Source organism: Vicia villosa, unplaced genomic scaffold (assembly GCF_029867415.1).
Source record: "Vicia villosa cultivar HV-30 ecotype Madison, WI unplaced genomic scaffold, Vvil1.0 ctg.000131F_1_1_1, whole genome shotgun sequence".
Lineage (NCBI taxonomy): Eukaryota > Viridiplantae > Streptophyta > Magnoliopsida > Fabales > Fabaceae > Vicia > Vicia villosa.
In genome coordinates this window covers 680417-698297 of record NW_026705025.1, presented here as the reverse complement: position 1 = coordinate 698297, position 17881 = coordinate 680417, and the positions used below count along the sequence as shown (strand labels likewise).

General features: G+C 34.5%; 1 protein-coding gene across 5 annotated transcripts; it reads left to right on the top strand.

Moving 5' to 3' along the window:
- Nucleotides 1–2842: 2842 nt before the first annotated feature.
- On the top strand, nt 2843–17581 carry LOC131624495 (protein RRC1-like). 5 transcript variants are annotated; one of them, XM_058895447.1, is made up of 20 exons: nt 2843–3079; nt 3180–3251; nt 3758–3839; nt 4666–4761; nt 4853–4988; nt 5172–5217; nt 8686–8746; nt 8837–8989; nt 9407–9523; nt 9611–9776; nt 10189–10301; nt 10460–10531; nt 10873–11094; nt 12694–12752; nt 13079–13163; nt 13273–13410; nt 14333–14557; nt 14682–15484; nt 15687–15853; nt 16792–17581. In XM_058895447.1, exons 4-20 carry the CDS (start codon nt 4687–4689, stop codon nt 17073–17075), a joined length of 2922 nt encoding a protein of 973 aa, XP_058751430.1. In that variant the 5' UTR covers nt 2843–3079; nt 3180–3251; nt 3758–3839; nt 4666–4686; the 3' UTR covers nt 17076–17581. The 5 variants fall into 5 exon arrangements, with proteins under 5 accessions (XP_058751430.1, XP_058751428.1, XP_058751431.1 ...); XM_058895445.1 differs by having other exon boundaries at nt 16786–17581; XM_058895448.1 differs by having other exon boundaries at nt 15687–15857; nt 16796–17581.
- The last annotated feature ends 300 nt before the right edge of the window (nt 17582–17881 follow it).

The window sequence follows — 17881 nt, the reverse complement described above, 5'->3', positions numbered from 1 at the left end:
CATATTCTCCATGATTTTCCATGAGACACACGTTTGCTTCTTCCTTATCAAAGGATTCCACATCGTCGTCATCCCATAATATGTAGGCTCTTTTAACCTTTATTTTTTGTTTCTTAAATCTTCTCTGGTTCTGATTTCTTTCCATGGTTTTTAGAGCAATTTGGTCTTATGTGCCCTTTTTTTTGCATGGTGGAATGTGATAATGGAAGAAGATATTTTTTCATTTTTCTCCTAGAAACTTGAAATTTGTTTTTCATGCCTCAGGAAATCTTTGAATTTTTGAAACACGGGTTTCGTGTATTTATTAATTCCACTTTGATAATCTTCATCTTTTGATTTCATATATTTGATATTAGTAGCTTTTAATGCAATACTTTTCCTATTTTACGTGTCACCTTCTTCATCATCAGTAAGTCTTTTCAACTACATCTCATATTCTCGCAATTTACTAAAAAGAGTATACACGTCCATGTTTGCTAAATTCCTATATTCACTTATCTCAATGAATTTAGGTTTCTAGTTTCAATTTAGGGATCTAAGAATTTTCACAACCAAATCCTCATCTGAGTTCTCATATGATTTACGACGTGAGTAAATTGTGTTTGCATTTGATTAATGTTTTCTTCAGGTTTTATTGTAAAAAGTTCATACTCATGTGTTAATATGCTCAAACTTGCCCTCTTTACCTTAGTAGGAGAGTAATAAGACTGTATGAGATAGAGAAAATTCGGATCTTGGATGTTTTCAAATGACGAGAGGTCTCCTTTATGTAGGAGAAAATGTGGCTTAAAAAGGAAACATTCCATGATTCGTTTTAGTGTGAATCGATTATTACAAGAGAATAATCGATTATTCAAACTACAAATGGAAGATTTTGATATCTAGCCTTTGCAAATCATTAAGAGATTGGTCTAATCGATTATAGTCGTTACAAAATGAAATAATTGATTATTCACATAGGTTTAATTGATTATCCAATTGTAAACAACTCCTAATTGACCAGGTAGTTCCTTAATCAACTAGTCAGGCCTTGAAAAAAGTTTTTGGGTGGTTTTAACAAATAAGGAGAGACTCTTGAAAGGTTTTAAGAGTGCGTATGAGTTGCCTTAGTGGCTTACGAGTTACTCTCCAACATTTACAAGATTATGGTCACTCAGACAGACACGATCAAACGAACTTTCACAATTCCCCTCTTTTGCAACTCTGAAGATTTAAGTTCCTTTGCCAAATACACAAATCATATAAGCACTTCACTTAAACATTGTATCTTTTACTAATGAGACTTTAGATATCTTCAAATTTACAGACTATCACCAAATAGTTGGAAAGTTGTTATTATCGACTTTAACAATCATTAGTGTTGTCTTCATCAAAACACCAAGACAGTCAGCAACATTAGGATCATTATTTCAACAACAATTGTATTAGCTCAATACATACAAACACATAGATCCATCTCTGCGTATCTATTTATCAACATGAGTAGTAGGTTATTTCACATTGTTATTGTCATTTATATCCATAATAATCACAATTATAGAAAAAAATGATGATGAAAATGGAGAAATTCAATACATGCGTTGGGGATGATGATGGATTGATGATAAAGTTGAACTTGAAAAAACTGAAGAAGAAAGTGTTACTAAAAAAATGAAGAAAACGTGAAGACAAGAGCACTCAAGTTTCAACTATTTATAAAGCCAAATGCCCAGGCCGTGCAGACTATCATTGCATACAATAGGTTCACGTCTACTAGTAATGGACGGAGCATCTACGATGCAAAATTGACGCATGCAATATGATTAAGGGCTCACAACGAATGTACCTTTCCATGATAAGCTCATCATGACAAAACATTTAACGGTTCACGTACTTCACATGTTTGATGCTCGAGGAATTCGTCCTCAAAGTTCCGCTTAGGAGACTCACCCTCTAAGCTTCACGAGACTTCCGTTATCTTACCTACAATATATCCTAGAGACCATGGCTATCTCAAGCCTTAGAGTGTGTTTGAATGAGTTAATTAGAAATTTTAAAGCAATTTAAAATTCAAAGCAATTCAAATGATTCAATTCAAATCCATTCATTTTTAAATTATTTTGTTTGGATGGAGTATTAAGATAATTCATTGTTAGATTTTTGGTGTCATTTCTCCAAAATTATAAAATTGACCCCAAATTTTTTTTAAAAAAATTGCAAATTAGTCCTTAATAATTTTTAAATTTTACAATTTGGTCCTTCAAAATTTTAAAAATTGCAATTTGGTCCCTACTTTTTAATTTTTTAATTTGGTCCAAAAAAAATATATTTTATAAAAAATACCCCAAAACTCTAACAATAAATTAACTTAATACTCTATCCAAACAAAATAATTTAAAATGAATGGATTTCAATTGAATCATTTGAATTGCTTTGAATTTTAAATTCCTTTAAAATTTTCAATTACCTCATCCAAACACACTCTTAGAGTTAGGTGAATCTTTCACTAATTCAGAGATTCAGATACACAAATTCTCTAACTTTCACCTACATAGGAGCTATAATAAAAAAAATATTTAATCGATATAATATTTTCTTTTTTATGAAATGTTTATTTTTTTGTCGAGTAACCTAGTGGTTGAAATTCACGTTTTAAAGATGAACAAGTAGAATGTTGTAGATTCGATACATACCACACCTCTATAATTGATATCCCTGCACAACTACTAAATGAGTTGTCTTAATGAGACAATTTTATAAAATATTTAGGTAGAAAATCAATTTTAAAAAATAGAAAATATAGAATTAAAACAATGAAATAAAAATAAAAAAGTGATGTGGTAAACAAAATGTCAAACGTGGAAACCCTCTGTCACAAAAATTAAAAAATGAAAAAAAAATTGGAATCCCTCTCCTCGTAGTCACGCCCTTTGATTGAAACTACTAGTGTCACTGCGCATCCTTCCGACGGGTTCTTCCGCTCCGTTCCACTACTCAATTCACGTCAGCTTCACTCTTCCCTCTCTCTCCCGTTGCATTCATCGCTCCAACACTATTTCCAATCTATCAACATCGTCCATTCAATAAACCCCTAAAACAGGTTTCGATTTTCGTTAATCCATTCCTATAACCTTCTTTATCATGCATACATCAATCATAATCATAATCATATTAACGAGATTTTTTATTGTTGCTTTCAGTCGAGTACTCATTACACAATTGCATTGAAGCTGTAGCTGCTCTCTCTCCTCACTCGCTCAATTTTTGGGGAGGTTTGGATTTTCGCTTCTTACTTTGATTTTTCAGTTTTTTTTTTTTTTTGTTTCTTTCTCAGTACTATTGGATTGCTATGCCTATGATTATGTAGTTAGCATATGTTGGTGTAGAATTTGTGTTCTTTGGTTTTTCCAACTTGGGGTTTAATAGATTGTTATTGGATTTACTTTACATTAATAGGTTAGATGCTAATCTATTGTGTTAATGTTATTTGATTCGTGTAGTAGAGTACACATTCATGATGCAGTTTCTTTGTGATCCTAGAGAATTTCAATTTTTTGAGGAGTGAGTGGAGTTTGTAGATGTTGTAAAATTGAAAATCAGAGATTGTTTTAATGAATGAGAGTGATGACGTGTAAAATTTGGGGGACATTAGGAAAGGCGTAACTCGAAATTTCATTTACGCATTCCTTCTAACTTTTATATTTGCATGCATGTATTTTCTTTTATTATAATTAATTTTAATTATATTTATATTATTTTTTTGTTGCCTTCATTTTAGCACTCATTGCACAATCGCGTTCTTCGTCCGTTCCTTGTAATTGTAGCTGCTCCTCTACTCGGTCGCACATTTTTTTGAGGAGGTTTGGATTTCCCTTCTTTTGACTTTTCATCTTGTTTCTTTCACTATCAGGTCTAAGCCTATGGCTATATTGCTGGGTTCATTAGTTTTTCATTGGTTTTTTCAAAGTAGGGTTTTTAGATTGTTATCGGGTTTACTTTGAGTGTTGTTAAATAGCGGCTATAGTGGCACTAGAATGTTATAGCATAGCATAATTTGAACAAACCGCCATTGTTTTGTGATGCGCTATTTAGTACAATGTGTTGTCAAAAAATGGAAGTGGCAGCGTTATAGCACCATAGCATAGCGGAATTTGGATATATAGCAATTTTTCTCAATCCACGGTTGACAACATTGTTTACTTCAGGATAATAATCTAATGGGTTAATGTTTATTTTTGTCGTTCTCTTGAAATTGAGATTATGGACACCACATTTTAGGGATTTTCTAACATTTGTAACGTTTTTATCATGTTTTGAGGATGGGTTTAACTATTAGATACGGCAGAGTACGCATTCATGACACAGTTTCTCCTAGATTGTGTTGTGCTACAAACTATGTTATCAGTCGCAGCAACGCGTAAGGCAGGGTAGCTGCCCCCAAACGTGGTGGTGCATAATAGAGTCGCAGCCATCGGTTGCCTTAACAATCTTCGATAGCCTAGAAAATTTCATTTTTCGAGGAGTGGAGTTTGTAGATGGTGTAAAATTGAAAATAATGTTTGTTTTAAAATATGAGAAGTGATGACATGTGAAATTTGGTGACATGTTGAATGGTGTAGTTTCTTAGAACTTTTCTGATTTTAGGTTGTGAGATATGTTAAGTACTGTTTTATTTTCTTGTGGCAGGCTTTCTTTGCTAATGCAAAGATGAGTTCGTTTTCCATTACAAGGAAAAAAACACCATTTCAGAAGCATAGAGAAGAGGAGGAGGCAAAGAAGAAGGTAGAGTTGATGTATCCGAATTATTTGGCTCTCCTTAAAATTTAGAAAAAGAAATTTACTGGTTATCATGATTGAGTTTTGTATCCTGCAGAGAGCTGAAGATGAGACTGCCCGCTTGTATGCCGAATTTGTAGAGTCATTTCAAGGCGATAACGCTCCTGGGTCAAAGACCTTTGTTCGAGGAGGAACAATTAATCCCAATGATAAATTGAAAGACGATTCTGAGGGTTAGTGACCGATGAATTCTATATTTCTCACCCATTTTTTTATATATTGTTTCTGCCTCATCTCTTGGAAGTTTTGATTATACATGCTTTTCATGTTGTGGATAAATATATAATTTTTGCTATTGTTTTGTATAATAAATTTAATAAAAGCATGGGCCTTTCTTATTCATTCGCGGATGACAGGTGAAAAGTCCAAAGATGGGGTATCTGGTCCAAAGAAGGGAAGTAGGTAAATAAATGCTTTTGATTGACATGTTTATGTTCTCTTTAAATCAGGCATCATAAGTAGAAAAATCACATGCCTTTCAGGTATAGCTTTATTTTCAGTAGGGTTGATCTTAAAGCCTTAGTAAATTAAATTGATTTTTATGAGTTATGATACATTTAATGGTGCATTTTTCTATAAGAATATTTAATGTTGTGTTGTGATTAACCTCGTTGAAAAAGTACTTTTCGTGTAATTGTGTCACTAGGATTTTTTCCAGGGATAAGCTATATTTTCTCAACTCCCTGATATATAGCATGTTCTGTTTATGACGAAGTCCTTGGTTACTTTAGAGAGATCAACTGAAATTCCTTAGTCAATATTCTGTTGAAGATCATCTCATTTTATAAACCCCCCAAAAAAGCTTATTCTGGATGGTTTTCTGACAATGTTAATACTTAATGTAAAAGTTTGATTTTATTGTCAGAACTAAGAAGTGTAGATGTTTTTTTGCTGTACAGACATTTTAAATTACTCGAGTAATCTTCAAATAGTTTAGGCATATGTATATGTAATTGTTGAAGGTACACTGCTTAATTATATCCTTATCTTGAGGTATAACAAATCTATATTCTTGCATTGCATCTGTTTGGGCACATCTGTTGAAATTGGTTTAATGGAAAACCAATTATGCCTGAAAACTAAAAGTGATTTCCCTGTAGTTTATTTCATTTTCTTTTGTGGTGCTAACATAGTTGTGATTCGTCTACGGCTATGGTGATACTTTTGTGCTCCATTTTTTCCTTCGTAAAAAGTATTCTTTTACAATTTTTTCTTGTTATTATTAGCTAAAGCATATGTAGATACATAGCAACTTCATATTGACATATATTCAGAGTGTGTTTGATTGGAAAAACTATTTTCAATTTTCATTTTGCTGTTTACACTTTCAATTGCATAGCTGTCATATTTTTTTGATGAGTGGGAATCAAACTCGGCATCCCAGGGTTTACGGTATTCACATGCACTACGCACCAACCACTTGCACTGGACCCGGTGTTACACACCACAAAACTGCCATCTTGATTTCTGTTTCTGAAGATTTGTACAAAAAAAGAAATAAAGTGAACAGTAACCAATTTTATAATGAATGAAAGCAGTAAATGTTAACAAAACAAACCCTTTATGTGTAAAAGTGTCCAAATGGCATTGATTTAAAGTACTAGATGATCTTAGTGCCTCTTGCTGGTTGAGTCAGAACCCTTTAGTTTGGTGCATTCCTTTGGTGCCTTAGGTTCACTTTTCTTTCACATGAGGTGTGCCTTTAGTGCTTTATTGATAAATTACGAGGTATGCCTATAGCATAACATTTTTTTTTGGAATATGGAATCAGGAAGGGAAACCAAGCAAACTAAGTTGAGCATTTCACTACTTTTGTTTACTTAAATAGGCGGTTCTTAAGTAGATTACCATGTCCTTTTTTATAGGCGGAATTATAAAATTCAAAGGTTTAATTTTCAAGACCGCATTAACAAATCCTTTTCCCAGAAGATGAGTTCGACCACTGAGAACTTGGGGAATGCTTGCTTAAAAGCTAGCTGAATAGGGAGAAGGATCTAGTCACCTAAGTACTCCATAGAGCATTCCATACTAAATGTGAGACTTAAGCACTCCATGATATCCATGTCCCTCAAGGTCACATGGATAATGGCACCATGTGCCCCGTTATTAATTACCTCTGACGAAAAGCCATCTAAATAAGAATTCTTGTTAATGATTGACCTATGACTTTTTTTGGTTACCTTTTACCTCTAACTATTAGAATACACTCCATGTGATTTTCTCTCTTGTTGGGAATGGGATTCATGTAGTTCTTCTCTGTACATGCTCGAATAATTCATAGAAGATTCTACCATCTTTTTCCACAATAGGAAGAATCAGTTCTTGAACATGTCCAATTAGCCCATATGATACCAAGTTAAAAAGGTAGGTACTCACATCTTAAGTCTCATTTATACAACATCCAAAATCAATACTTGACGCATAATTTCGGAGTCAAATTTTTACCTGCGTTGTAATATAATTACTAAATTTACATTTTAATCACTCCATCCCGATTCTACTTACATGAAAGCCATGTGATTCCAAAGCTGGTTTCTTTTGCCATCTCTAGCTTCCCATCTATATCTTCTATTGACTCTCCTACTAGGACTAAATATCCTACAAAAAGCTTGCATTGTGTCATTGAATCTCAGACATGTTCATTAAGCACATATGATGCCAAGTTAAAAAGATAGATATTCAAAGGTGACTTTGATGCATCCGTAATTCCCTATAGTTAAAGAAAAGTCTTTTATAGCCTAGCTCCACCTTGTTTTTTCACTCCAGGATTGGTAACCTTCTACAAAACCTTTTTTGGTACCTTATTATATGGATTTTCCAAATCAATGAACATATGTGTATGTGTTGTTGATTACTTTGCTGTTTCTACATTGATTGTCTTGGGCAATAAATTTAAACCATAACTTCTATATTTAGTCTCACATTTTAATCTTTAGTTAGTTACCCACCACCATTGCTTGATCTGTAACTGAATTAGACATTCATCTATGGAATTTCACGACTCATGAGCAAAGAATATCTTCATTGTCTTACATAGGAAGCAGTTTAAAAGATAGAGAGATGATGAGACAATCTTCATAGTTTTTTGTAATAGTTTTCTTTACTTAAAGTCCCCTTTTCTTGGATCATTGACCACAATACATAACAATTAAAGACCTACATCTTTGCTAATCTTTTTTAGAATTGAGATGTTTTGCTGCTTATGCTTTATAGTATGAGGAAGTTGCATGACTTCCTGCATTAATTTGTTAGCCAGAGAATGGCATGTGTTGGGTGTGAAGGGGGTGGATTTAGTCCCACATTGCCTAGAAATATGGCCCATGTAGTGTTTATAAAGTTTGAGAAGTCCTCACCTTACAAACCTGTTTTGTAAGGTTCAGTTAGGCCAATCCAAATTCTAAGGTTGTATCAGAGTCTATCCTTAAATATGTTGTACTTCTCGTCAAGGGTTTGCTTTGGAAATCCTACAACTAACTCTTGCACTTGTTAGAATTAGAAAGATGGAGAGAGAATATATAGAAAGAGATACTCATAATGGAATCTGTTATGATAGAATGATTTGAAACTCTTTATTGATTAGAATAGTTACATGATAGAGTATTTATAGAGTGAGCTTCTAAACTCTCACTCTTAGACTAAGTGCAAGCTGTTACAACAGCTTGTAACTAGCTCTAACTATATGAAAACTAACTGTTACTACATCCAAACAACTGTAACTGAATTGTAACAGCAAAACAGTAAGCTGTAAATTATAAGCCTAATAATAATATTTGTAGCTAGAGAACAACAGTTATTCCTAACAGTACTTTAGTTGGTCAAATGTATTTTAGTAAATTGGTATGGAAGTTCATCGTTTATGTTCATTTGTAGGTATGTGCCGTCTTTTATACCACCACCATTGGCATCCAAGGGGAAAGAACCTGAAAGAAAAGTCAGTATTGTAATTGAAGCTTTGACATCTGGTTTTATTTTTAATGTTTAGATGTATACAGATCTAATGCTTGTGCGTTGTACATATCAGAAAGAGGAAGAAAAGCCTAAGGAAAAAGAGAAAGGAAAGTCAAGGAATATTGATCATTTTATGGAGGAGCTAAAGCAAGAGCAAGAGATGAGGGAAAGACGAAATCAAGACCGTGAACAATGGCGTGATGGGCGTCTTGGAGAGCATTCTATTGTTAGTGATACCTTTTATCTTATTTATTTATTTACTAAACTTGTGCGTTGGATTTTGGACCTTATATCTTATTTATTTATTTATTTATTTTGGTAACTTATATCTTTAAATACACAAAGCTTGATTATTGCCTATACATTTTCTCTTGTGAATGTTGAATGCTGTTGGGCAAGACTACTTTTTATTAAGTTTATGGTAAATGTATCATAGAAATTCATTTTTATTTGGTTTCCTTTGCATTTGTTTCTTTTGCCTGTTTTGATTTTATGCATTACAGATATGACTTGGTGTACTTTATAATCTGCATAGCAAAAATAGTTACTAGTATATTGCATATTTTCTTAATTTCATTTTATTCCTTTTTATTCAGTACATTTATGAAGTAGTTATGCTGATAGTTTTCCTTCTTATCAACAGTCCAGTCGGTTTGATGAACTGCCTGATGATTTTGATCCAAGTGGAAAACTTCCAGGATCGTTTGATGATGGTGATCCACAAACTACAAATCTTTACGTTGGAAATCTCTCACCCCAGGTTTGACAGTCTGCTCAATGAATGAGAGTTGTTGTTCTTTGAGAATTAGGGTGTGTAGTCTCATGTTGCCAACTTTACAATTTTTAGGTTGATGAAAACTTTCTTCTGCGCACTTTTGGAAGATTTGGACCTATTGCTAGTGTGAAGATAATGTGGCCTAGGACAGAGGAAGAGCGAAGGCGGCAAAGAAACTGTGGTTTTGTTGCATTCATGAACAGAGTTGATGGACAGGCTGCTAAAGACGAAATGCAAGGTCTGGATTTTTTTTATATCTGAAACCAGAAATGCTATGCTAAACTTCTTCAAACTTTGACTTTAAATGAACATTAATACCTATCTTCAAATGATATCAGTTAAGATCTTTGAGAAGTCTAGGATGAAATGATTCTGAATATGCTTAAGTGATTGATCTCTCAGATGTCATATTTTATACATCAAGTTTACAAAGCTAGTAAATTCTAGATACTACAATTTGCAAAAGGAACAATTAGAGCTTAGTCTCTTCTTTTTTGGTGCATTGAATCTACTCTACTTCTATACACTCTACTTCTATACAAAGAATCTAAGCCAAGTGGAACATTAAGCTACTTCTAGATGCTTGTATAATCTGAATTTTCCCTAGAAAGAAATGTGTAAATACAAGACTGAACAAATGGTTTGTGCAGGAGTTGTGGTTTATGAATACGAATTAAAAATTGGATGGGGAAAGTCCGTTGCCCTCCCATCACAAGCATTACCTGCACCTCCACCAGGGCATATGGCCATCAGGAGTAAAGAGGTATTGTTGCTTCTTATTATCTTTTTAAAGAAAGTTAACTTAAACAACTTTTGAGCATGTTCGGCTCTTTTTTGGACCTATGCATAACAAGACTTTTGTTTCATTGGCCTACCTTTCTGCTTTACATATGAAAAATGTTTTACTCACTTTATTTGCAGGGTAACACTGTTATCTTGTCGGGCCCATCAGGTCCACCAGTCACATCAGTGCCTAATCAGAACTCTGAACTGGTAAGTTCTCTGTTTTTGCTTCTCATAATTTGTTTAAAGCAACGCCTTCTTGTGTTGTCATATGGTGATCAGAAATCATTAAACTGGTAAATTTATGTGAAACCAAAATTTGATATGTATTAATGCAATTACCTTTTTTAGAAACACTAAGTTTACATCTTTCATATAAACTTTCATCTTTTGCAATGTTACTATCCTCTAAATTCCCAATGGCAGAATTTTTTATTAAATAAAAATACATAAAATACCAGAGGGTAAAAAAACTTGAAGGTCACACTTACTCTTGTTGTTCCTAATATAATGGTTCTTACCCCTAATCTACCCGCTGTAACTTTTGCTAGGTTCTTACTCCTAATGTTCCTGATATAATGGTTACACCTCCTGAGGATGAACACCTAAGGCATGTAATTGATACAATGGCTTTGTATGTCTTGGACGGAGGATGTGCTTTTGAACAAGCTATTATGGAGAGGGGTCGTGGGAATCCTCTTTTCAGTTTCTTGTTTGTTCTTGGCTCGAAGGAGCATACCTATTATGTTTGGAGACTGTATTCATTTGCTCAGGTACATCAATGTTAATTTTATGAAGATTCAATTTACTTTCTAGTAATATAATGATTAAAACAGTTACTTTCTAGTAATATATTGGTAACATCTTTTGAAATTATAAGGCTAGTTTTTTTAGGCAAGGGGTAGAAAAGGGATAGTTATAAAAAAATTATATTGATATTGGTGTGAGTATCTTTTAGTCAAAAAAAGAATTTGGATGATCTTATTACAAAAGACAGAGAACTAGTTCTTATTCATACTAATACTGGACTTCTGATCTTAATTAACTAGGTATATAAGGAAATATATAAGGACATATAGAAACCAGTCCCAAGAGAAAACCTATGACACTCTAAATTACTATAAGATATGACCGAAATATCAGTGTAGTTTCACATATTGTAGCACTTTACCCCCAAAAGCTTTGATCTTTATGCTTGCTTGAAATACACCCTTTAGAAAAAGAAAATCAACTAATTATAATCACTGTTGGAGGTTTATGAGGCGAGATCGCATTAGGGTCTGTTGAGAGTACTAAATCGAATAGTGTTACGGCCCCTTTTGGGATTGAGTTAGACCAAAACCCAAATTCTAATCCGTTGGGCTGCCTGCTGATGTCTAGTCCTACAAATTTCATGCTCTATACTGCCAGTCCTGGGCATTATGCAGAGTGTTGAGAGTGTCACATTCAATAGTAATATGGCCTAAATACTAAATAGTGATTAGAAAATTAAAAGTGTAGGCACTAGGCATCCCTCGCTACATGTGCTAGCTTTGGGGTTGAGTTAGTCCAAAACCCAAATTTTAAGAGACAAAAGATGGGGCTGTAGGTTGCATTTGGAGCAGAAGTTGAGGTTCAATCCCATATGGACAAACTACAACAGAACCTGGGGCAATTTTGCTTCTGTGAGATAGCTAGGCATGCATGGCTTCTGGGATAGCCAAAGTGAGACTGCTTGGAAAGGTTATAGAGACTACTAAAAAGTGGAGACAGCAGTGAGGCTAAGTAGCTAACTGGTCTGAGAATTTGACACAGGTTTTGGAATTGGCAAGTAGAAGAACCCACCGATTATGGGTTAATTTGAGAGAGAAGGGGCGATCGGAATATGCACGACCAAGAAGAAGAAAAAAATTAGGAAAATGTTAACATTTTGACAGTATATTTTCAAATTTTAGGGAACTTGATATTGCAATAGTGCGAACAATCAATGGAAGATGATACTGCTCAGATACATGTTGAAATTATAAGGTCTTCTATGTATAGGTAGAGAAAAATAGTCAGAATAAAATTATATTGGATATTGGTATATATTATTTGTTGAGTGTTCTTATTGCACAAGACAAGGCTCTAATTCTTATTTATAACAATGCTAGATCCATAATTTGATTAAAGAAGGAAACACATCGAGATATACAAAGAAATATGCATTCCAATTCTAATAGATTATCTAGGATAATCTAATTTAGAAGCTACGATCAATATATTATAAGATTTTCATATATTTCAAGAATACTAAAGTATCCAAGAAAGAAAATAACTTATATTTTGATGTAATGATTTAACAGTTATTTGTAACTTGTTGATTGAAAATGTTTCATTTCCTTGCAATGCAGGGTGATACTCTTCAAAGATGGCGAACCGAACCTTTTATCATGATAACGGGTAGTGGAAGGTACTCTAATTATTCTCGTCCTTTCAGTGAATATTTGGCTTGTTGATGAGGAAAAAAAAGACTTGATGGATTTTTTTTCCATTGTAACTTATAAAAGAGGAAGAAAAAAACTTGATGGATTTTTTAAAAAAAAAAAATTCTCAATCCGCCCCTCTTATATATGCTCAAGCTGTCAAAATACACTACCGGAAGTGTGTTTCTGGTAAAATGCCGCATTTTTGGGGGTTTGATTGAGCAATCATTTTTTTATTTAAATTTAATGTTGTCTCTGGATAGGTCAGTTGGATTAAGTGTGTACTAAACAAATAGTTTTTTTCTTTTCACAGATGGATTCCTCCTGCATTACCTATAACCAGAAGTCCAGAACATGACAAAGAATCTGGCTCCACACATGCTGCTGGAAGGAGCAGGGTACTTTCTTTCTACTGTTGTATTTTTAGTCAGGATGTATACAAGTTCAATAGTGTCTCTCTTGATCAAAACAATTTTTTAATTTTCCTTGTTTTAATGAGTATTGCAGCGTGTAGAACCGGAAAGAACACTGACTGATGCACAGAGGGATGAGTTTGAGGATATGCTACGTGCTTTAACATTAGAGAGAAGTCAGATAAAGGGGGCTATGGGGTTTTCTTTGGATAACGCCGATGCAGCTGGCGAGGTAGTACTGTCACTCCGTTCATCCATTACTGTAACTCCCTTCAGTATACTTGATTTATCTGGTCTCTGTCAGTAAAAATAATCTTCAGCTTGCTTATCTATTTTAGCCCATCTGCTTACTCTGTTCATGCTTACTTTGTCCACGACTCCATCCAATAAGCCTAGGTCTTGGTCTAACTTATGGATTAAATCCTTGATCGGCTCTATAACTCAAATTCAAGCATTGGACTTGACAACCTAATGGCAAGGTCTGGCCTTCACCTGACCCATGCATTCCCAAATAATCAATCTATGTCCACAACTCTGTACCAGAACAAAAGTAAATGAGTGAATGATGAATTTATCTTTGCTCCAATTGTATTTGAAACTACTCTTCTATTGTGAATGTGAATATTATATTGCTGTCTCAGTATACCGGAAAATAAACAGGAAGTAACTGCCGACAACCTCTCTAATCAGAAAGAAGATACTATATATTGCAACAAACAGGAAAATACTACTTATTTTATCTAACATGATATTAGCAAGACCTCTTAGAGAGGTTGTTGCAATATATAGTATCTCCTCTCTGATTAGAGAGGTTATCAGCAGTTAATATGCATTGTTAATCCTACAAGTTATGCAAACCTCTTAAGCATAAAATAGGTTATCTTAAGAAATATAAAGGGTCTGGTGTTGATGTTGCTCACATGCTATCATTTTTCGTTTTTTGAAATGACAAATGTTAATTGTTAGTTGTTATTTTTGTTACTGGAGGGAATTGAATCCATGACCTCCTTATCACTCCAAGCCCTATATTCCTTTCCAAAACCACCTATCTCTTTTCTCACATGTTATCATTTAAGCCGTGTTCCGGAATTGTCTTATATTGTGCATTTGGGAGGAGGCTTTCCTAATTATACACTATCTTTTCTTAATTGCAGATAGTTGAAGTGTTGACGGAATCCTTGACACTTAAAGAAACCCCTATTCCTACTAAAATTGCAAGGCTTATGCTTGTCTCTGATATTCTTCATAATAGTAGTGCTCCTGTAAGAAATGCATCGGCATATCGCACCAAGTTTGAAGCAACGTTACCTGACATAATGGAGAGTTTTAATGACTTGTATCGGAGCATAATGGGGCGTATTACTGCTGAAGCCCTTAAGGTAGGCTAAACAATTATAGATTGCTTTGATACCAGGATTTCAAAAAAAATAAAAAGATTGCTTTGATATAATTTCTTGTTATTATTTCTTATTCTGTTTGCAATCTTTATCTGAAATGTTCCAGGAACGAGTACTGAAAGTTTTGCAAGTGTGGGCCGATTGGTTTCTCTTTTCAGATGCTTATGTTAATGGCTTAAGAGCCACTTTCCTTAGACCTGGAAACTCTGGTGTAATACCATTCCACTCCATATGTGGTGATGCACCTGAGATTGAGCAAAAGATCACTTCTGAAGATGCTGTTGTTGGTGACAAGACCGACCAAGATGCTGCATTGTCAATGGGTCGAGGAGCTGCAACGAAAGAGCTAATGAGTCTTCCTCTTGCTGAGCTGGAAAGACGGTGCCGGCACAATGGATTGTCACTTGTTGGTGGTAGAGAAATGATGGTTGCACGGTTGCTAAGTCTTGAAGAGGCAGAAAAGCAAAGAGGTTATGAACTAGATGATGAATTGAAATATCCCCTCAACCAAGCAAGTTCAGGGAAATATACAAGTAGTCGACCAGAAACAAGTGCAGATCCTGAACCAATGGGAATATCTGGATTGAATCACTATGGGGATGAAGATTTGCAGTTGCAAGGCAAAGGTTCTGCACCTTTAGCGCCAACACTTTCTATTCCACAGCCTGAACTTAAAGCCTTCGCAAAAAGAGAGAAGAATGATCTGATTTTGCCAGCTTCTAAATGGGCTCGGGAGGATGATGAGAGTGATGATGAGCAAGGGAAAGGTGGAAAAAATCTTGGGTTAAGCTACTCATCTTCGGGTAGTGAGAATGTGGGTGATGGCCATCTTAAAGCTGATGAATCAGAGGCTGCTGCTGATTCAAGTTTTCCAGCTCATGCTTACAGTGGAATGAATGAAGAGCAGAGGTTGCATTGTATTTCCTTTTTTGATTTTTGTCTCTTTTGTTCTAGATAATATTCAGTAGTTTTAACTTTCTTTCTGCAAAAGCAATTCAAACACAAGTAGAAGTTCTTTTCTGTCTTTTTGGTTACGCTAAACAATTTTTTTTTTATTTGTGTTGTATTTATTGTCTTATACTTACGGAGTTTAGCATCAACTGTTATACAGGCAAAAGTTGAGACGCTTGGAGGTTGCTTTAATTGAATATCGCGAGTCTCTTGAAGAAAGGGGAATTAAAAATTCTGAGGAAATTGAGAAAAAAGTTCTGATGCATCGAAAAAGGCTGCAAGTGGAGTACGGTATATCAGATTCTAGCGAAGATGGCCAAGGCAGTAGTAAGTTATTTCAACCTGTCCTTCTGTCATAGAGGCATTTTTGATACTGAACATTAGGATGACGATTATGAAAATTCTAGTGATTCTGGTACACATCATTTATATTTGATATTGCTTTTTAATTTTTCGGATAAATGCCAGTCATCTATCTTAAGTTACTTATCATATTCCTGTTAGAAACTTCAAATCAAAATCACAATTTCAAGGCTAGTTTTTACTTAATAGTGTCTATTTGACTTCGGTGACTTGCTGCAATTTTATGTGATGTTATTTTGCATAACAGAAATTGAGATGATGTTTGCACTTGAGTTATGATGGTGATTATTTAGTTGCATAGTGTCTGCAGTGTTCTTTTCCCTGTGGTCCATGGTGGTTTTCCTTGGTTCAGTAGGTGTATGCACTGAAGCCGGTTAAGAAAAATATGCAATAGTGGTCTTTCTTATGCCACCATATTCTTCTGTTTATTCAGTCACTTTGTTTTGCTGTGTAATTTCATGGCAAATTTACCTTGTGTGGTTCTAATTGTATTTGTTTCTCAACGGAGGATGGCCTACCTGGTTTGTTGTACCAAATGGCTATGTCATCATAGTATAGCTTCTTATTCTTGAGGCGCTCCATTAAAAAGAAGGGAAACAAATAATTAACCGCAACTCTTTCTTGTCAGCAGATGTATAAAAATGTGTTTGGGAAGATTAAAACTGAATGAATCGAGAGACACAGGGTGAAAATCCAAAATGTATTCGAGCATGAATATTCATTCATTTCCATTTTTAACTCATTGCTTCACCCCTTCCATTTTCAATCTTTCCAAGTACGCTTAATTTCTTGCAAAAGTGCCATTAAAAAATGTGAATGTGTCTGTTAGTGATTGATGTCTTGGTAAACCTTATTATTTGTGATCAAGCTTTCAAATGTTTCTGGCTATTTGACAGTTGCAGGGAGAACATCTTCAGAGAGGAGGGATAGGCATGATGTCTCAAGGAAGCGACACCGCAGCCATAGTCCAAGTGGTAGTCCACGACAGAAACCATCAAGCAAAGACAGAGATAGAGAACGTGATTTAGAAAGGGAACGAGAAAGAAAAAGAGATAAAAATTATGATTTTGATGGTGATAGAGGAAGAGACCGGCTCAGGGAGAAGAGTGGAAGCAGGGAGAGGGATGATTATGATAAGGATAGAAGCAGGGACAGGGACAGAGATAGGAGAAGACGCGCCAAATAATATTTCACTTGCTCTAACACCAGAGATCTGTAACCGTAATTGTTTGCAGATTGTTTTGTAAGAGTTTGGACAGCTGGCTTGTTGTCATCAGAGGGGAGAATCTTGGTATTATGGTACCTGATGGAAAGATAGGAATGGAATGTCTGCCAGAAAATTGTGTTGCTAAAGACAATCTTGAGAATCTGGCTCTTGATACCCCTATAAATTTAAAATGTAATTTTAAGATTTTAAATCTTGTTAGTTTTGTGAATTAAGTGAACGATGCTGCACATTCCCTATGTAATCAACAAGTTCTGTGAACAAGTATTGAGTTAGTTCACAGGGAGATTTGACTGACATTTCTTTTCAGATATTTTTTACCGGCTGTTGATTCAGTTATGTAGGTTAAACTGGAGTTTTCAAGCTAAAGGGTATAAAGGTGCAGTTGAAAACTTAACAGGGATCCGATCGATTATATTATTGAACAGTGATATTGGGCACATATTTTACCGGAGTTATTTGCATTACTTCTCTTTTGTTGATAAAATGATAGTAGTACATTTTTCTGCCTTCAAATTGTAGGCATATTTCATAGATTGTGGCTGGTTAAATTGGGAATTTCATTTCCACTCTGTGCCTTCTCACAAACCCTTGGTAATAACTTTAAAATATTCTTAGAATTCGGAGATGCATTTCTGGACATAAAGTGTCATATTGTTTATTTATTTAGTATGAAGTATTTTTAGAGATGTATTTCCGAATTCATTATAAATTGTTTTTCAGGAATAACCATTCGTCATTATGAGTGACACAAGGGACAAAACACT

Coding starts and splice junctions, on each gene's coding strand:
- LOC131624495 (XM_058895446.1), top strand. CDS start 4,687: ATGAGTTCGTTTTCCATTACAAGGAAAAAAACACCATTTCAGAAGCAT. Junction 4,762..4,852: donor AGGAGGAGGCAAAGAAGAAG/GTAGAGTTGATG, acceptor TGTATCCTGCAG/AGAGCTGAAGATGAGACTGC. Junction 8,747..8,836: donor GGAAAGAACCTGAAAGAAAA/GTCAGTATTGTA, acceptor TGTACATATCAG/AAAGAGGAAGAAAAGCCTAA.